The following is a 14,635-nucleotide window of genomic DNA, read 5'->3' as shown; positions in this document are numbered from 1 at the left end:
ATTTGTCAGTTTAAAAGCTATGTTTATGCATTACAAATTTTGGCAATGACGTATTTTTTCTTTTTTAAAAGGGAACCCTTTTGTAATATTACCAAATTCAGCTCTGACATTTGTCTGTTTAAGTATATTGATTGTAAGAAATACCCTAAAGGCCACGAACTATAGACGGGCCAAATTCAATAAGATTTTCTCTTCTATTCGTTTTTTATTCTCCTGGGCTACTGCCCTACCAACCGTCGAATCAAACTTTAAATAGAAGTTAAGGACGACCATGATGTGTGACAACATTATGAAGTTTTGAGGAAAGGTGTTGGGTGATAATATGAGAGGCCTGAAATAAAAATAACAAATAGATGAGCTACCTATTGAAATGACCAGATTTTCACGATATTTCATAATCATGAGTACTTTGATTTTTTTGTATCTTAATAGATTAAATGTATTAATACAGCTGCTTGAAAAGTTAGCCATATTAATCAAATGGCTCCTCTTTGATAGGGTGGATCATCTTCGTCACCCTGCCTTCGGCATCGTCATGACGCTATGCGTCATTTTGTGCCGAATTTCAGTGATACCCTTCATGCCCTATGCTTACACATCTACGCATAACACCCACCACGTTCTGATGGTCTCTTTCTCTCTCCCTCTTGCTCACCCCCTCCCCTCTCTCCCCCTCTACTTCTCTCTCTCTCTCTCTCCCTCTCTCTTCCTCACTCTTTCTAAAAGTAGGGAAGAGGTTAGAAGAATGTAAGGGGGGTCTTGGCCAAGTAACTCTACAGTGCGTATCAAAAAAAAGTTTACACTCTGAAAAAAGCCCTGGGCATTAAAAGATATACAACATACGGGTAATTCTTTTCACATGTAATCTTGGGTTTGGGTCTCAGCTATCCAATGAAAGTTTTAAAAAAAATGACAGAATGTTACACTTGAGTGAGCACTGTCCATTTGTGTAAAGCTCGCAGAAATCTGTTTGTACAGAAATGCTCGTTTTCATGCTGTGTCAAGGGGAAAGGGCGAAATCAAACTTACCCTTCGAAACATTTCTTATACAATTTCCGTGCTCTTTTAGTCAATTGAAATAAAACGGACACATTTAAGCATTTACAAATTGTAAAATTTTGCCACCCAAATGGAAATTTCAATACTTAGTGAGCACAACATTTACCCTTTTTGTGCCATATTTGAGGACATAACTAAATCTGAAGAAAAAGTTTATATTAGACATCTCCAGCGTTTTTTCACTAAGTTTTTATCATTTAAAGTGGGTTTATATTTCATTTTTCATTTAATACTTGTTTCTCCACACTTTTTCCAGGCTTGACAATGATTAACAAAATGAAAATCAAGCCTTATCCATCTCATGTAAATCGCATCTCAGTGTAAAGCAAATATCGTCACGATGGCTTCGGTGTGTGGTGGAGTGGGGTGGGGCGCAAAGTACTTTTCGAAGTGTTTTGGGCAAGAAAACATATTTAAAAAGTTAAAGTTATCTTAAAATAATTTTTATAGCTAAATTCAACGTGTTCTTCGTGATTAAGGTCTACTTTTATTCACATAACTATTTCAAAGTTCTGAGCAAATCATTTTCCCCTAACTTTTCAAAAGTAAGTGGTGCTCACTCAAGCGGAAATATTTTTCGACAATTATATCGTCTTTGCTTAAATTGATCTGTACCAATGTTAAAATGTGGAAAAATCTTCAGGGTTTTAAAAATGTTTAATTTTACAGGATTTTTCTAATTGTAAACTTTTTTATACGAACCGTATAATACCCTTACACTGTAAAAACGCTATTAAAGGTGAATCCAACCAAAATAAAGACTTGTTTTTATAAGAAAAAGAAAAATCAGACAAGTTGATAGGTGAAAGTTAGAACAATACTGAATAAACAACAATAAAGTTTTGGATCTTTAAAAGTTGTAAATACTGGTAATCACTATACCCATGAAAACTTCAAATTGGCCGCATATGGGATGTCATAGTGATGTAAGACAAGGACTACTCTTCCATTTACTCCAATAAATATTATGACTAAAATGCAATTTTTCCCAAAAGTTTTATTTCAAATTATATTTTTCTTTCATGAGGACATAAAACAATGTACTACCTGGGTTATATTTAGATTACTGCCCCAGGGGAATGGGTACTTAAGAGAAAACCACTAATCCCTGATAGTAAAGTACATGGCCTATGGGAAAGTTGTCCTTGCCCCTTGTCATAATTTACTTACCCAGTTGCCAATTTGAAATCTACATAGTATTAGTGATCTCAATTTTAAAGCAGCTATAACTTTCTTATTGCTTGTCCAATTTCTTTAAAACTTTCATCATTCTGTTCAATTTATTTTTCTCCTTCCCAACACAACATTTTATGACCAAGGTTGGATTCCCCTTTAAAAATGTTAAGCAACGCTGTTTAAGCTGGTCACTCTAACAATTGCTTAAACTTTTAAACAATTTTAAAAATAACTTGTTTAAGAGTTTAAATAAGAGTTTTTAGAGTGACAGACTTAAAAAGCGTTGCTTTACATTTTTAAAAGCGTTTTTTTTGCAGTGTCTATGTGATTGAGAAAATATAAAGTCACCTTTAACTCTTCTAGCCCCCCACCCCCCCCCCCCCAAGTCCTATTAAAATATCAGGGTGTCGTCCCTGTTAAAGTATAAAAGTTGCTGTGTTGTTGCGGTGGTTGCTACTATATACAGTGAATGATAATGATGGTGCTTTATTATCAACATAATCTAACCTGGGGCCCGTGTCATAAAGGACTTGCAACTGTTGTAATTTTGTCATAATGTCAACTACCATGGTAACAGGACTCAGCAGCCAATCAGAATCAAGGTTATCATGGCAAAGTTACGACAGTTGCAAGTAGTTTATGAAACGGGCCCCTGATATTGAACAAATCTTCTTTAGTTTCTCTCAGTGAATTCCATTTCAAACCAAATCCCATTGCCCCCCCCCCCCACCATTCCCAACGACTGGCACAGTGCATTAATACGCAAAGTAACTCAGAGTACCATCATAACTGTATACGTTCACCCATGCGTGGCAAGTTGGTATTTTTCTAGCAGAACTCGTTTTCAGTTATCACACCAAGTCAATAACGTATCTAATATCCGAATGGGAGCTGCCGAATCGCATCTAGCTCGACTTCAACAACGTCGGGAAAACCGTCGCACCAGCCATTGCTGCTTTGAAGATGCCGAGTGCCGACTTCGAAAACCATGCAGTAAGTTACCCGACGTCATCGACTACGGTGAGGATGCGTTGGACCGTCAGCCAAGGTCGTCGTCGATTTCGCCTGACATGATGGGGAGCACGTTCAATTTCCTGTCCGATGTTGACTTCCCGTATGAGAACGTTGTGTTTGAGGGTGGCGGCAGTCAGGGGACTGCTTATATTGGGGCTGTGATAGTAAGTTTTTATCTTCGTAAATATAACGTTTTTTCTTCCAACATCTTGCTTTGTAACCAGTCCCATGAAAACACTGGAATTTTCATCAAATTAATAAATTCACTAGATTCTGAACTTTTTAAATTGCACCAGGTATAGCTCTTTTTGTACATATGAATAGGTGGAATGGATGCATTCCTTTAAATTTCAATCAATTATCTTTTATATATCACCATGACATTTTCAAGGTTTGAACTTTTTTCAATGTAAACTATGTTTTTAGCACACATCTCATTGAAAGTTTCGCATACATTCGTAAATCCGAAGCTTCGTTATTCCGAAGGTTCGTATTTCCGAAGGTTCGTAATTCCGAAGGTTCGTTAATACGAAAAAGAAATAAGGTTTGTAATTCCGAAGGTTCGTTAGTCCGAAAACTAAATGATTAACCAACCTTATTTCGTTTTCGGACTAACGACCCTTCGGAACATCGAGCCTTATTTCGTTTCCGGATTATCGAACCTTCGGAATAACGCCCAAAATGTTCGGATTAACGAACCCGTTTACGTTTTCGGATTAACGAACATCGAGGTATAGGCAATTTACGTGTTTCGGAATTACGAAGTGTAACCGAAAATTTACCATCATTGCTTCTCATCGTAGATCACCGAGAGGAATCTGAAATTAAAGTGTTGAAAATATCTTGAAACGGAAAATAGGGGAAAACCGGGAGTGTATGAAATCGTCAAACGGATCCATCGATTGTACTGATCATGAGTTATTCATTCCACTCTTATGAAACTGAGCGAACCTTAATGATCCAAAAACTTTCTAATTTACATCCCGATTTTGAGGATATTTTCAGTGTCGGCCCTCATCTCCTTTTATCGAAAAAAATCTTTGCTTGGACGAGGCCTTGTTGGTTTATATTTTGCGAAGGAAATTCCCGATGAGGTTTATTTGTAAAATCGTTATTCTTCACTCTCACTTTAAGCCTAGATGCATTTATGCCAATTCGCAATCTAAATCGCCATATTGTTTAATGGTTCATAAATGTATACACGAAGAGGTGCTCCTCAGATGCTTTGTGATAAGTTTATTCATATAGAAGGAGTATCCTCTCGAGCAACAAGGAGCACAAATAAGATGATAATCAGGGTGCCATATGCTCATACAACCTTTTAACAGAAATCATTTTTGTCACTGGCCCATAGCATTGGAATGAATTACCCGAACACCTCTGATTCATAGAAGACATTAAACAGTTTAAACGAGAAATGGCAAAAAGAAAAAGACATTTGGTGTGTAATAGGGACTAATGGTGGAATCTATTGTACTCTTTCTCCTCATTTTTGTACATATCTTATCTTCTTTTCATTTTTATTGTGTATATGTAATTTTCATTTACTTTTAGGTAACATTTGTAGAGTATCATATTTCATTGATTTTGTTATTTTCCTTAGTTTATCATGGTTATTTCATTATTTGATTTTTAATACTAGTATTTATGCTCTAATTTGTGTTTATATTTGAATATGTCACCATGTTTGATATTTGTGTTTGTTTACAAAGTGCCCCAACAAAAACCAGCTTGTTGCTGATTGGGCTACCCTTCTCTTGAATATTTGAAATAAATGAATAAAAATTGTTTCTTTGAAGAAAAGTTGGAATTGCAGAAAGAGTGAAATTTGATAGTCAACCATTTGTAGGAACAATCCATCATTTTAGAGTGTGTAATTCACTGTCATACTCAAAACATTGCAGGGTATCCCAAGATAATCTAACTGGGACAGTTTCATAAAAGCTGTTCTTTACACAGGTCTGGTGACCCGTTTTCAGGGACCAGCCATTTTGATTCACATCAACTACAGTCGAAATCCGATCTATATAGATAAAATTTATTTTCAACAACATTTGAATGCAACGTGTACATGTTATTTTTTTATTGTTATAGAAAAAAATATTTTAATATTATTATGATTATTATCATTATCATTGTTATTATTATTATATCATAACAGAAGTAGTACTAGTAGTAGTAGTATAACCATCATCATTATTATTATTATTATTACTAGTAGTAGTAGTAGAAGTAGTAGTAGTAGTAGTAGTAGTAGTAGTAGTAGTAGTAGTAGTAGTAGTAGTAGTAGTAGTAGTAGTAGTAGTAGTAGTAGTAGTAGTAGTAGTAGTAGTAGTAGTAGTAGTAGTAGTAGTAGTAGTAGTAGAAGAAGTAGTATTTTATTACTACTACTATTATTATCATTATCATCAATATTACCATCATTATTGTCATTATTCTTGTATATTTTTATGTTATCAAATTCTGTATCAAGGAGCTGGAGCGTCTCGGGCATCTTGAAAAGTTGCGTCGATTCGGAGGGGCTAGCGTGGGCTCCATCACCGCTGCTATGCTTGCATTAGGGTATACCTCAGACAAGTTCCTTGATGTCATGAAATATGGACCATTCTTCAACGATGCACTCGGTAATACGGTACCCACTCTCTAAAATTGAAATGTAGGGGAAGGCGGGGTAAGTTGAGCATTGGGGCAAGTTGAGCCACCACCCCCAGGCCAATAATGAATGAGTCAGACATTGTGGTGGTGTCATGTATTGATGACCCATTACATAACCCTTAACCCCACCACATTGTTTTCAACTTTGAAACAAAAAGTAAGTTTTAGAGGGAAAAGTACAAATTTCAACAACAAAAAATAAAAAAGGTGTGAAATATGTTAGTGGTTTTTTTTATCCGCACACGTCTTTGAATATAATAAAGAAATAAGAACAATATTGTTCAGGTATGAATTTTCATTCTTGTCATATAGTCTTTTATATAATGGATGCATAAGAAATGTGTGGATGTGAAAATATCGCATTAAGTTCGGAATGGGGTAATTTGAGCCAGCCAACATGGGGCAAGTTGAGCCAAAGTAGTTCTTAATGTAAGGTAATGTATAATAATAATGAAAATGAAAAATTTAAAGCCATTGATATGCAGGCAGAAAGGAGCAAATTCACATGACAATTCTTTTACTTTTAGAGGATGTTAGTATTTATAGAGAATTAGCAAGTAAAAAGACTTTAAATAAAACAATTTGACATGTTGGTTCTTCCTGCATACATCCTGTAGGCCTACATATTTTTTGTGGCTCAATTTACCCCAGAAGGTGGCACAATTTACCCCACAGATGGGGCAGGTTGAGCCATTTGACATCGTTTTTTTTTTCAAAGTTCACGATGACTTTCATTGTAGGGGTAGAAAGTTAAATATAGGTGAAAAAGATTTTCTAAGAATCAAATCTAAAGGGTAGCTAGGTACTTATTTCTACAATGTCATTAGTCATATCAATTCTAACATGCAAAATGCAAAAAGTATCACTACTTACCCCGCCTTCCCCTATCATTATTATTTTGGTAAAGATATTATTTTGAGAATGCTATGTGTTATGGGGTCCCGTAACACAAAGTTTAGTGATTGATCATGGAGCTACTTTATTTGATTGATTGCATTGAGCATTGTGTGTGATTCATAATAAAAATCAGCTTCGCCTGGCTGAAATATAAGTCATCTGGGTGATTTCAAGTCCGGTGTTGGCCTTGGTGTTTAAATTTGGATTGTTTCCTCTAGCTCCAAAACTTATTCAGAGTTCTAAAACTGATCCAGATCACATTTATTGACATCTCAACAACTAGCGAGTGACTCTTCGGGACCATCTTCATTCTATATTTGGTGTTATACTCGTGTAATAATTGGCCTAACCTTTTAAGGAGAAATAAGTGAAAGGCAATTGCAGTCTTTGTCAAATCAGCCGAATCATAATGTCGCATACATGCAGTCAGCACCAACAAAAGGACTCAAAGCCCATCGATTATGATTGCGCTATTCAATATAATATATATTGTAATAATAATAATAATAATTGGCATTTGTATTGCGCTTTATCAATCTACGACTGTAATTTTGCGGCTAACATTCTGCTTGGAATGCTATGAATCCAGTGACCGGGTATTAATAATTGTAAAGCACTTTGAACATACAATTATTAATACCCGGTCACTGGATTCATAGCATTCCAAGCAGAATGTTAGCCGCAAACTTGCTAAACCAACCACAATGACGGTTGTTTCCTACCGGTACCCATTGGCGGCGGAAGCCAAAAAAATTAGGGGGTGTCCATCTGAAATTTTGGGATGGACACAGGTAAAAAATTGGACAAGCGCTTCAAAAAATTTTAGACAAGCAAAAAAAAAAGGTCATCAACCTAAATTTTAGGGGGGACAACACACGTTTCAAGGGGGGTCCACGTGACCTTAGGGGGGGACGTTGGAAAAAAAAATGACAAGCAAAAAAAAAGGTTATCAAAAAAATATTTAGGGGGGAACGAACCTCAAATTTACGGGGGGGACACGTCCCCCCCCCCCCCGCCTGGGTGAGAGTGGCAAGTGTGAATTAGAGTGGTGGGATTCGAACACACGGTCCTCTGATTACAAGGCGAGAGTCAGAACCGCTACACCACGGCGCTATTGTAATAGCTTTAATCGGTGAGGAATCTGGGGCCGATTGCACGAAAGGGTCTTTGCAAGAACCGTCTTTCGTGTCGCCCATTTTATATTATGATGCGCCATGTGAAACCCATATTGACTAAATTACCCGCAAAGTGCAAACTCATTATTTTATTCATCCTTTAAAGTAAACTAAATCTTAGTTTATAAAGTGATGTGATATATCATGAAATTGTGTACAAATTGATTTAAATGCTAGCTCACAAATTTTATTTGTTTACTATACATTTCAGAAATATCCCGCATACAGCGCATCATAAAAGATAGTCGACACGAAAGATGGTCCTTGGAAAGACCCTTTCGTGCAATCGGCCCCTGCTTCCCCAAGTGCGACTGCCCATGTACTAAGTATGGAAGCTTAAAAGTGCCACCGAGATGTTGAGATAATTATCTCGGGAAGTCGACATCTTGATAGCAAAATATAAGATGACGAGATCCTGGATCTCATCATGTTGACATCTTTTAGAAGAGATGATGAGATGACGAGATCCTGGATCTCATCATGTCAACATCTTTTAGAAGAGATGTTGAGATGACGAGATCCTGGATCTCATCATGTCAACATCTTTTAGAAGAGATGGTGAGATGACGAGATCCTGGATCTCATCATGTCGACATCTTTTAGAAGAGATGATGAGATGACAAGATCCTGGATCTCATCATGTCAACATCTTTTAGAACAGATGATGAGATGACAAGATCCCGGATCTCATCATGTCAACATCTTTTAGAAGAGATGTTGAGATGACAAGATCCCGGATCTCATCATGTTGACATCTTGTAGAAAAGATGATGAGATGATCTTGTCATCTCAACATCTCTTCTTAAGATGTTGACATGATGAGATCCAGGATCTTGTCATCTCATCATCTCTTCTACAAGATGTCAACATGATGAGATCCAGGATCTTGTCATCTCATCATCTCTTCTACAAGATGTCAACATGATGAGATCCGGGATCTTGTCATCTCATCATCTCTTCCAAAAGATGTCAACATGATGAGATCCAGGATCTTGTCATCTCATCATCTCTTCTAAAAGATGTCAACATGATGAGATCCGGGATCTTGTCATCTCAACATCTCTTCTAAAAGATGTCGACATGATGAGATCCAGGATCTCGTCATCTTATCTTTTGCTATCAAGATGTCGACTTCCCGAGATAATTATCTCAACATCTCGGTGGCACTTTTAAGCTTCCATAACTAAGCATTTTTTTTTAATTGTTTAGATGCTCGATGTGGTCCGTGTAGCATGGTTCCGAACGTCCTCCGCAATCTCGGATGGCACCCTGGTCGGTCCTTTTACCGCTGGATGGGGGAAGTGGTGGAGGAGAAGTTGGGTAGCCCAAATGCCACCTTTCGGGACCTCTACGAGGCGACAGGCAAGGAACTTTGCATAGTGGTCACCAATCTCAGTCTGAAGATGGAAGAGTATTGCCACGTGAAGACCACGCCCCTTTTGCCGATCAGAGCCGCCGTCAGGATGTCCATGGCCATTCCAGGTGGGTAGGCTATCTAGGAAGAATGGCTCAGAGGTTATGACAGGAGAGCGGTCTCGTGCGTCCTTTCTGCGCATGATCAAAAGATTCTATGCATGATCAGAAGCAGGTCATTTGTACTAAAAGTGACATGGTGGTTTAAAATTTAATGAGATAAGCGACAACTTTGATGTCTTGATTATTCGTATATTCTTTTCAATTTTGGTTTTCATTTACATCCACAAAAAACAATGCACAGTTTGCCAAGTACATTGTGCAACATGCTATGATATGCATTCAAAGTAGGAATGCAAAAAATACCTTCATAAAGTGTTCATTGGTGTGCTATTCTGTTCACCTGGTCTATTCAATTTCTTCATCCTGCTATGTAAGGCAAGCTTACGTAATATCTTGCCTTGAAATGAAAGGTCATTTGACCAAAATTGTCCATGAAGTAAACTACGAACTGGTCTATTAATACCATGGTCACATTTGTTCTGCGGCGGCCATACGGCGAGTCGAAAACAGCCGTTTAAACATTTTTAGTCCAACTACATATAGGTGGTTTGAATAAAAATTAATAAATCTGCTGTTTTCGATCCGCCGTACGGCCGCCGTAGAGCAAATGTGACCAAGGTATAACTGCAATGGCATCATTGATTATGGTTGGCTATTGAGCACTGCTACCATGTGGTAGCTCCCATTGGACAACATTTACGAAATAGTAACTTTCATGCAACGGGGATCTGGAAAGTACGTGGTTTCGAAACTATGTATATTGTGAAATTCAAACGTCATCGGTCAAATTCGAAACAGTTAAATTCATTATGAATTTAGAGCTTTTGAAAAGTAGTAAAAATTGTGTATATTTACAATAATTTTGTCCCAATATTGTCTACAATTTTTTTTTTCAAACAGGTGTTTTCTTTCCATTCCAATGGAAGTACATTGATCGTACTGATTTGTATGTGGATGGAGGTGTGCTCTGTAACTACCCAGTTCATTGCTTTGATGGTAAGGTTCCTCCTCTTCTCTTTTTTAAATTTATTTTATCATTTATTGGAGTTTCGTCATGAGGGTGATATTTTCTCCTCTTCGCTATTCCTTCGTTATTTTATCAACTTGTTAGACATTAATTTGTATTCAGATGATCGCCACTCCGACCGCATTCATAATTCATGACTTCGTCTGCATTTACCTAAAATTGCACTAAGGTCTGAGCGTATGACCAGTCAATCTAAATCAGTCAAATATAGACGCCGGATGAGGTCCGTGAACGTCCGGGAGGCAAAATTATTTTTCCCACCGCAGTTGTGGAAGCCAATGTGAATATTCATGACTTGCGTGGACTTGACCTTTACAAAATTGTGGTCGTTCGCGTTGCCATGAATGAATGAATCAGCGCTTTCAAATTGCCGGTACCCTTATTGGCATTAGGCTTCGGTGTAAATCTAGATCCAATTCTTATAAAACTAATCAAATTCTCATTAATGACAGGAAAACATTCTAGGCTAAGTTATAGCTAGCCCAGGCTAGCGCATTTACTTTAAAATCTTGACCTGTCTATACAGTGCGTATAAAAAAAAACGGGACAGATTTGAAACGTCTATAAAATTTTTGTTTCAAATTATGATTTCTATATTTTGGTGTCAATACGTGCTCTGGAGTCTTATCCTTCAAATGCCTTTAAAATAATTTAGTTTCGTTCATGCTTGAGTGAACACGGAATGTTTTTGTCTGGGGTAAAAAAGGAGGCTTGCGCCAAAATGGCATAAAATCATAAATATGGTGGTCGGACTTCTTGCTAATCAGCAGACTTCCTTTTAACCTTTTCATTATCTTTGCCATAATTTTCGAATTATGCGGTCAAAATTGATTTCCAAATCTACTTATTTGCTTCAACGGTTCTGTTGTTCCTTTTTTAATCTGTTCTCTTTTAGCTTTGAATATTCCTTCTTTAGGCAAGAATTTTTTTTTTAAACCAAAGTATGGGAGAGCGTGTTTTTTTTTTCCTTTCATTATGTGCTACAAAGGTTATGGTGCCTTTGAACAGTGGCATACTGAGGGTGGGGGCTCGGGGTGCTCCCCCCTAATAAAAAAAATTATTACCAAGGAAAAAAGGGGAAAGAAAAATAACAGAAAACATAGAAATTGAAGTATGATATCATTTTCTGAATATTATGTCAAAATCACAAGATTGGATATTTTAATAAAAAAGTGGAAATTTTTGCTTGCTCGCTTCGCAACTTTTTAATACATTTTACCCGATCTGCCATATCTTGCTCCTTTAAAATTGACTCAATACACCATTGCCGTTGAAAGACATGAATCCTTTCCTGTTTGTCCTGTCAAGCACATAATTAAACTTGGTGAAGCAGGATTCAATAACCCTTGAAAATAGGATTCATGTCTTTTATAGGTACCATAGCATAATTTTTTTCACCAAATAATTATTAAAGGTACCATAACATATTTTGTTTCACATAATAAAAGGATTTGAATAATTACAAATTTTCCCAATTAACAATGCAAATCTTCTTACTTGGGTTGACAGAAAGTCTCTTCTTTTCTTACTTATGAAGGAAAATTAAAGGGTAAAAAAGTTTAAATGAAAAACAATATAATTCAGGTAAATAAATAAATTTGTAAATGAAATTTGACAGCATAATTCGAAAATTATGGCAAAGACAATGAAAAGATTAAGAGGAAGTCTGCTGATTAGCCAAAAGCCTAATCAAATTTCTAATTTCTGCCATTTTGGCGCAAGCCTCTTTTTGAACCCCCGACAAAAACGTCCCGTGTTCGCTCAAGCACGAACAAAATTTATTTTTTTTAATGGCATTTCAAAGATAAGATCTTAGAGCATCTATTAACATCAAAATATAGATAAAAATAATTTGAAACAAATTTTTCATAGACTTTTCGAAACTGTCCCGTTTTTTTTATACGCACTGTATAGGCCTATGCAGGGCCCTGGGAAGGAATTTAACTCGTATTTTCCCGATCCAGATCCGATGTGTTTTTTATGAAGCTAATAAACTGAAATTATTCCACGGACCATTTTTAAATATTCCTCTATATACAATATCAAAATACTTTACTATGTAGTGCTCCAAAGTATGAAAAACATGACCTCGAGTTTGAAGAAATGGTATATAGAGGTTTGGAATTTTTCCTCACATAGATACAAAGCTTTTGGCACGTTTTGGGGTGTTTAAAAAGCACATTTGCACTTATAAAAGTGCTGATAGTTTGAAAACATGCACATGAACCCATATTTTTTATGTTTGCACCTCTTAGGTATACCTTCCTCTACAACTTTGCAAAATTTGGCGAAAATGCCATGGACTTCATTCTAACTGTGGTACTTCGTTAACTATATCATGTATATAAGGGATGTTTTTCCACTTTTCAGTGGACGCGGGCCGCGCGTGCACTCGTTACGGGTATAAGAAATATCTGATTTTCAAGAAAAAGGGTGGTTTTGAAAGACTGGTCAATCGCGGGGTCAAACTTATTTAGGGTATGTGTTTTTCCAAAGCTTTTTTCAAAAGACTAGCCAAACGTGTTTAGGGTCTATGTGCCCAAGCTTTCCCCCACCCCCCCCCCCCCCCGGGACATTTTCTGGTGATAATAATAATAATAATAACGTTTTATTTACCCAGGGTAGCCACTTCAGTTAGGAAACTGCTCTACCAGCGGGCCCTGCATAACACAACATGTTATTATTACCCTTCTCCAATCTAAATGCTGAGCGCCTAGCAAGAAGGCAGAAGGTCCCATTTTTATAAGTCTTTGGTATGACTCGGCCGAGGATCGAACCCACGACCTCCCGTTCATGAGGCGGACGCTCTACCGCTGAGCCAACTTGTTTTGGGGCCAAAATGTGTAAATAAAGACCTCGAAAAACTTGTCTAGGAGGTTATTTTGGAAAAAGATTAAAAAAAAACCTTTAGGGGGTGTTTGGAAATAATTTGGTCACGTATGTGTGCAGCGATCACATCCACATTTCCCCGCCCAAAACTGATTTTTGTTAGTTTCTTTAAAGCTTAGGGTGGTCAACAGTTATTTCCTAGTTTTATTCTTAAACAAGATCGTTGTATCTAATAAGCCCTAACTAATTAGTGCAAGCGCGAAGCAAATTTTACACTCTGAGCAATGTTGATCACGAACATTTCTACTTGAATCAGCATGGACCATACGCCCATGATCCCTTTAAGCTGAGAAATTACTCATCGAACTATAATTTGTATAGGCCTATCCCTTAGTAGCTTGAGTTGTGAGGGTCTATGATTTAAGAACCATTCATTTAATGCTAAAATGCAGGCATATGAATATGGTAATAATTATGATGTTTAACTTGAAATAAAATAAGCATGTAGGCCCATTGTTATTTAGAAATGTCTTATCATACCTAATGTGAAGTTTGCATCGAGAGTTTGGGTACAAAATTAATCATAGAGGCAGTGTCGTAATGCGCCAAAAATTTTGAGGGAGGTAGATATATGCATGAGCTGGTGGGTGTTCATATAGCTGTTCGTAAGTTAAGAGCGACTTTAAGAACGAGTGGTGATCCTTTAATTCTTGTTGTAAATTGTTGAAATTATTGAATTGACGATGCCTTAGCGCGCCGGAAGAAGGGTTCACCAGTCGTTAAAGTCGCTCTTAACTTACGAACAGCTTATGAAACTGCACCCTGTTACCATCCTCCAGATGCCTAATGGCACATCGGGCCCCCACCGAACGTCTCCACCTTTGCCTATCAGAGGCCACATCTCTGCCTTCTTACTACGTCCTCCATCCAGCCAAGGTCTTTCCTTTTCCTACCGTTTGCCGCCAAGTTGTTTTGGGCATTTCCCTTTTTCATTTTCCCTTCTAGTGCCCAGGTCAATGCTGTGTTGATATAAAGTGTGTGCCCGATACATTTCCATCTTCTCCTCATTGTTGCCGTGCTCAGTTTCTCCAGTTATTGAGAAATGTCTTACCATACATTAGTCTTTTCCTTGGTCATTATTTTTTTTGGGGGGGGAACGGGGGGGGGGCAAAGAAGCCCCCACCCCCATCTGTTCACCACTATAGAGGTGGATATCCATCTCGATGGTACAAACATAATTATTACAACGTAGAGAATTAGACCCGATTTGTGAAATATGTGAGGGGTGTTGGGATTTACAATTGATTTTGGGATGAAATTCTTAATA

General features: G+C 37.2%; 1 protein-coding gene across 2 annotated transcripts in view; it reads left to right on the top strand.

The window, feature by feature from the left end:
* The first annotated feature begins 3,018 nt into the window (after positions 1-3,018).
* The window catches only part of LOC121427507, a 32,062-nt gene continuing 20,445 nt past the window's right edge, over positions 3,019-14,635 (top strand). The window contains exons 1-4 of one of the 2 annotated variants that reach the window (XM_041623937.1): positions 3,019-3,413; positions 5,723-5,873; positions 9,186-9,458; positions 10,353-10,448. In XM_041623937.1, the coding sequence (XP_041479871.1) occupies positions 3,120-3,413; positions 5,723-5,873; positions 9,186-9,458; positions 10,353-10,448 (814 nt within the window). In that variant the 5' untranslated portion in view covers positions 3,019-3,119. The remainder of the gene's footprint in view (positions 3,414-5,722; positions 5,874-9,185; positions 9,459-10,352; positions 10,449-14,635) is intronic. The other variant, XM_041623938.1, reaches the window with a different exon arrangement.

This window comes from Lytechinus variegatus, chromosome 14 (assembly GCF_018143015.1).
Source record: "Lytechinus variegatus isolate NC3 chromosome 14, Lvar_3.0, whole genome shotgun sequence".
Classification (NCBI taxonomy): domain Eukaryota; kingdom Metazoa; phylum Echinodermata; class Echinoidea; order Temnopleuroida; family Toxopneustidae; genus Lytechinus; species Lytechinus variegatus.
Note: the sequence above shows the minus strand (reverse complement) of the source record. Positions and strands in the feature narration are given on the sequence as shown.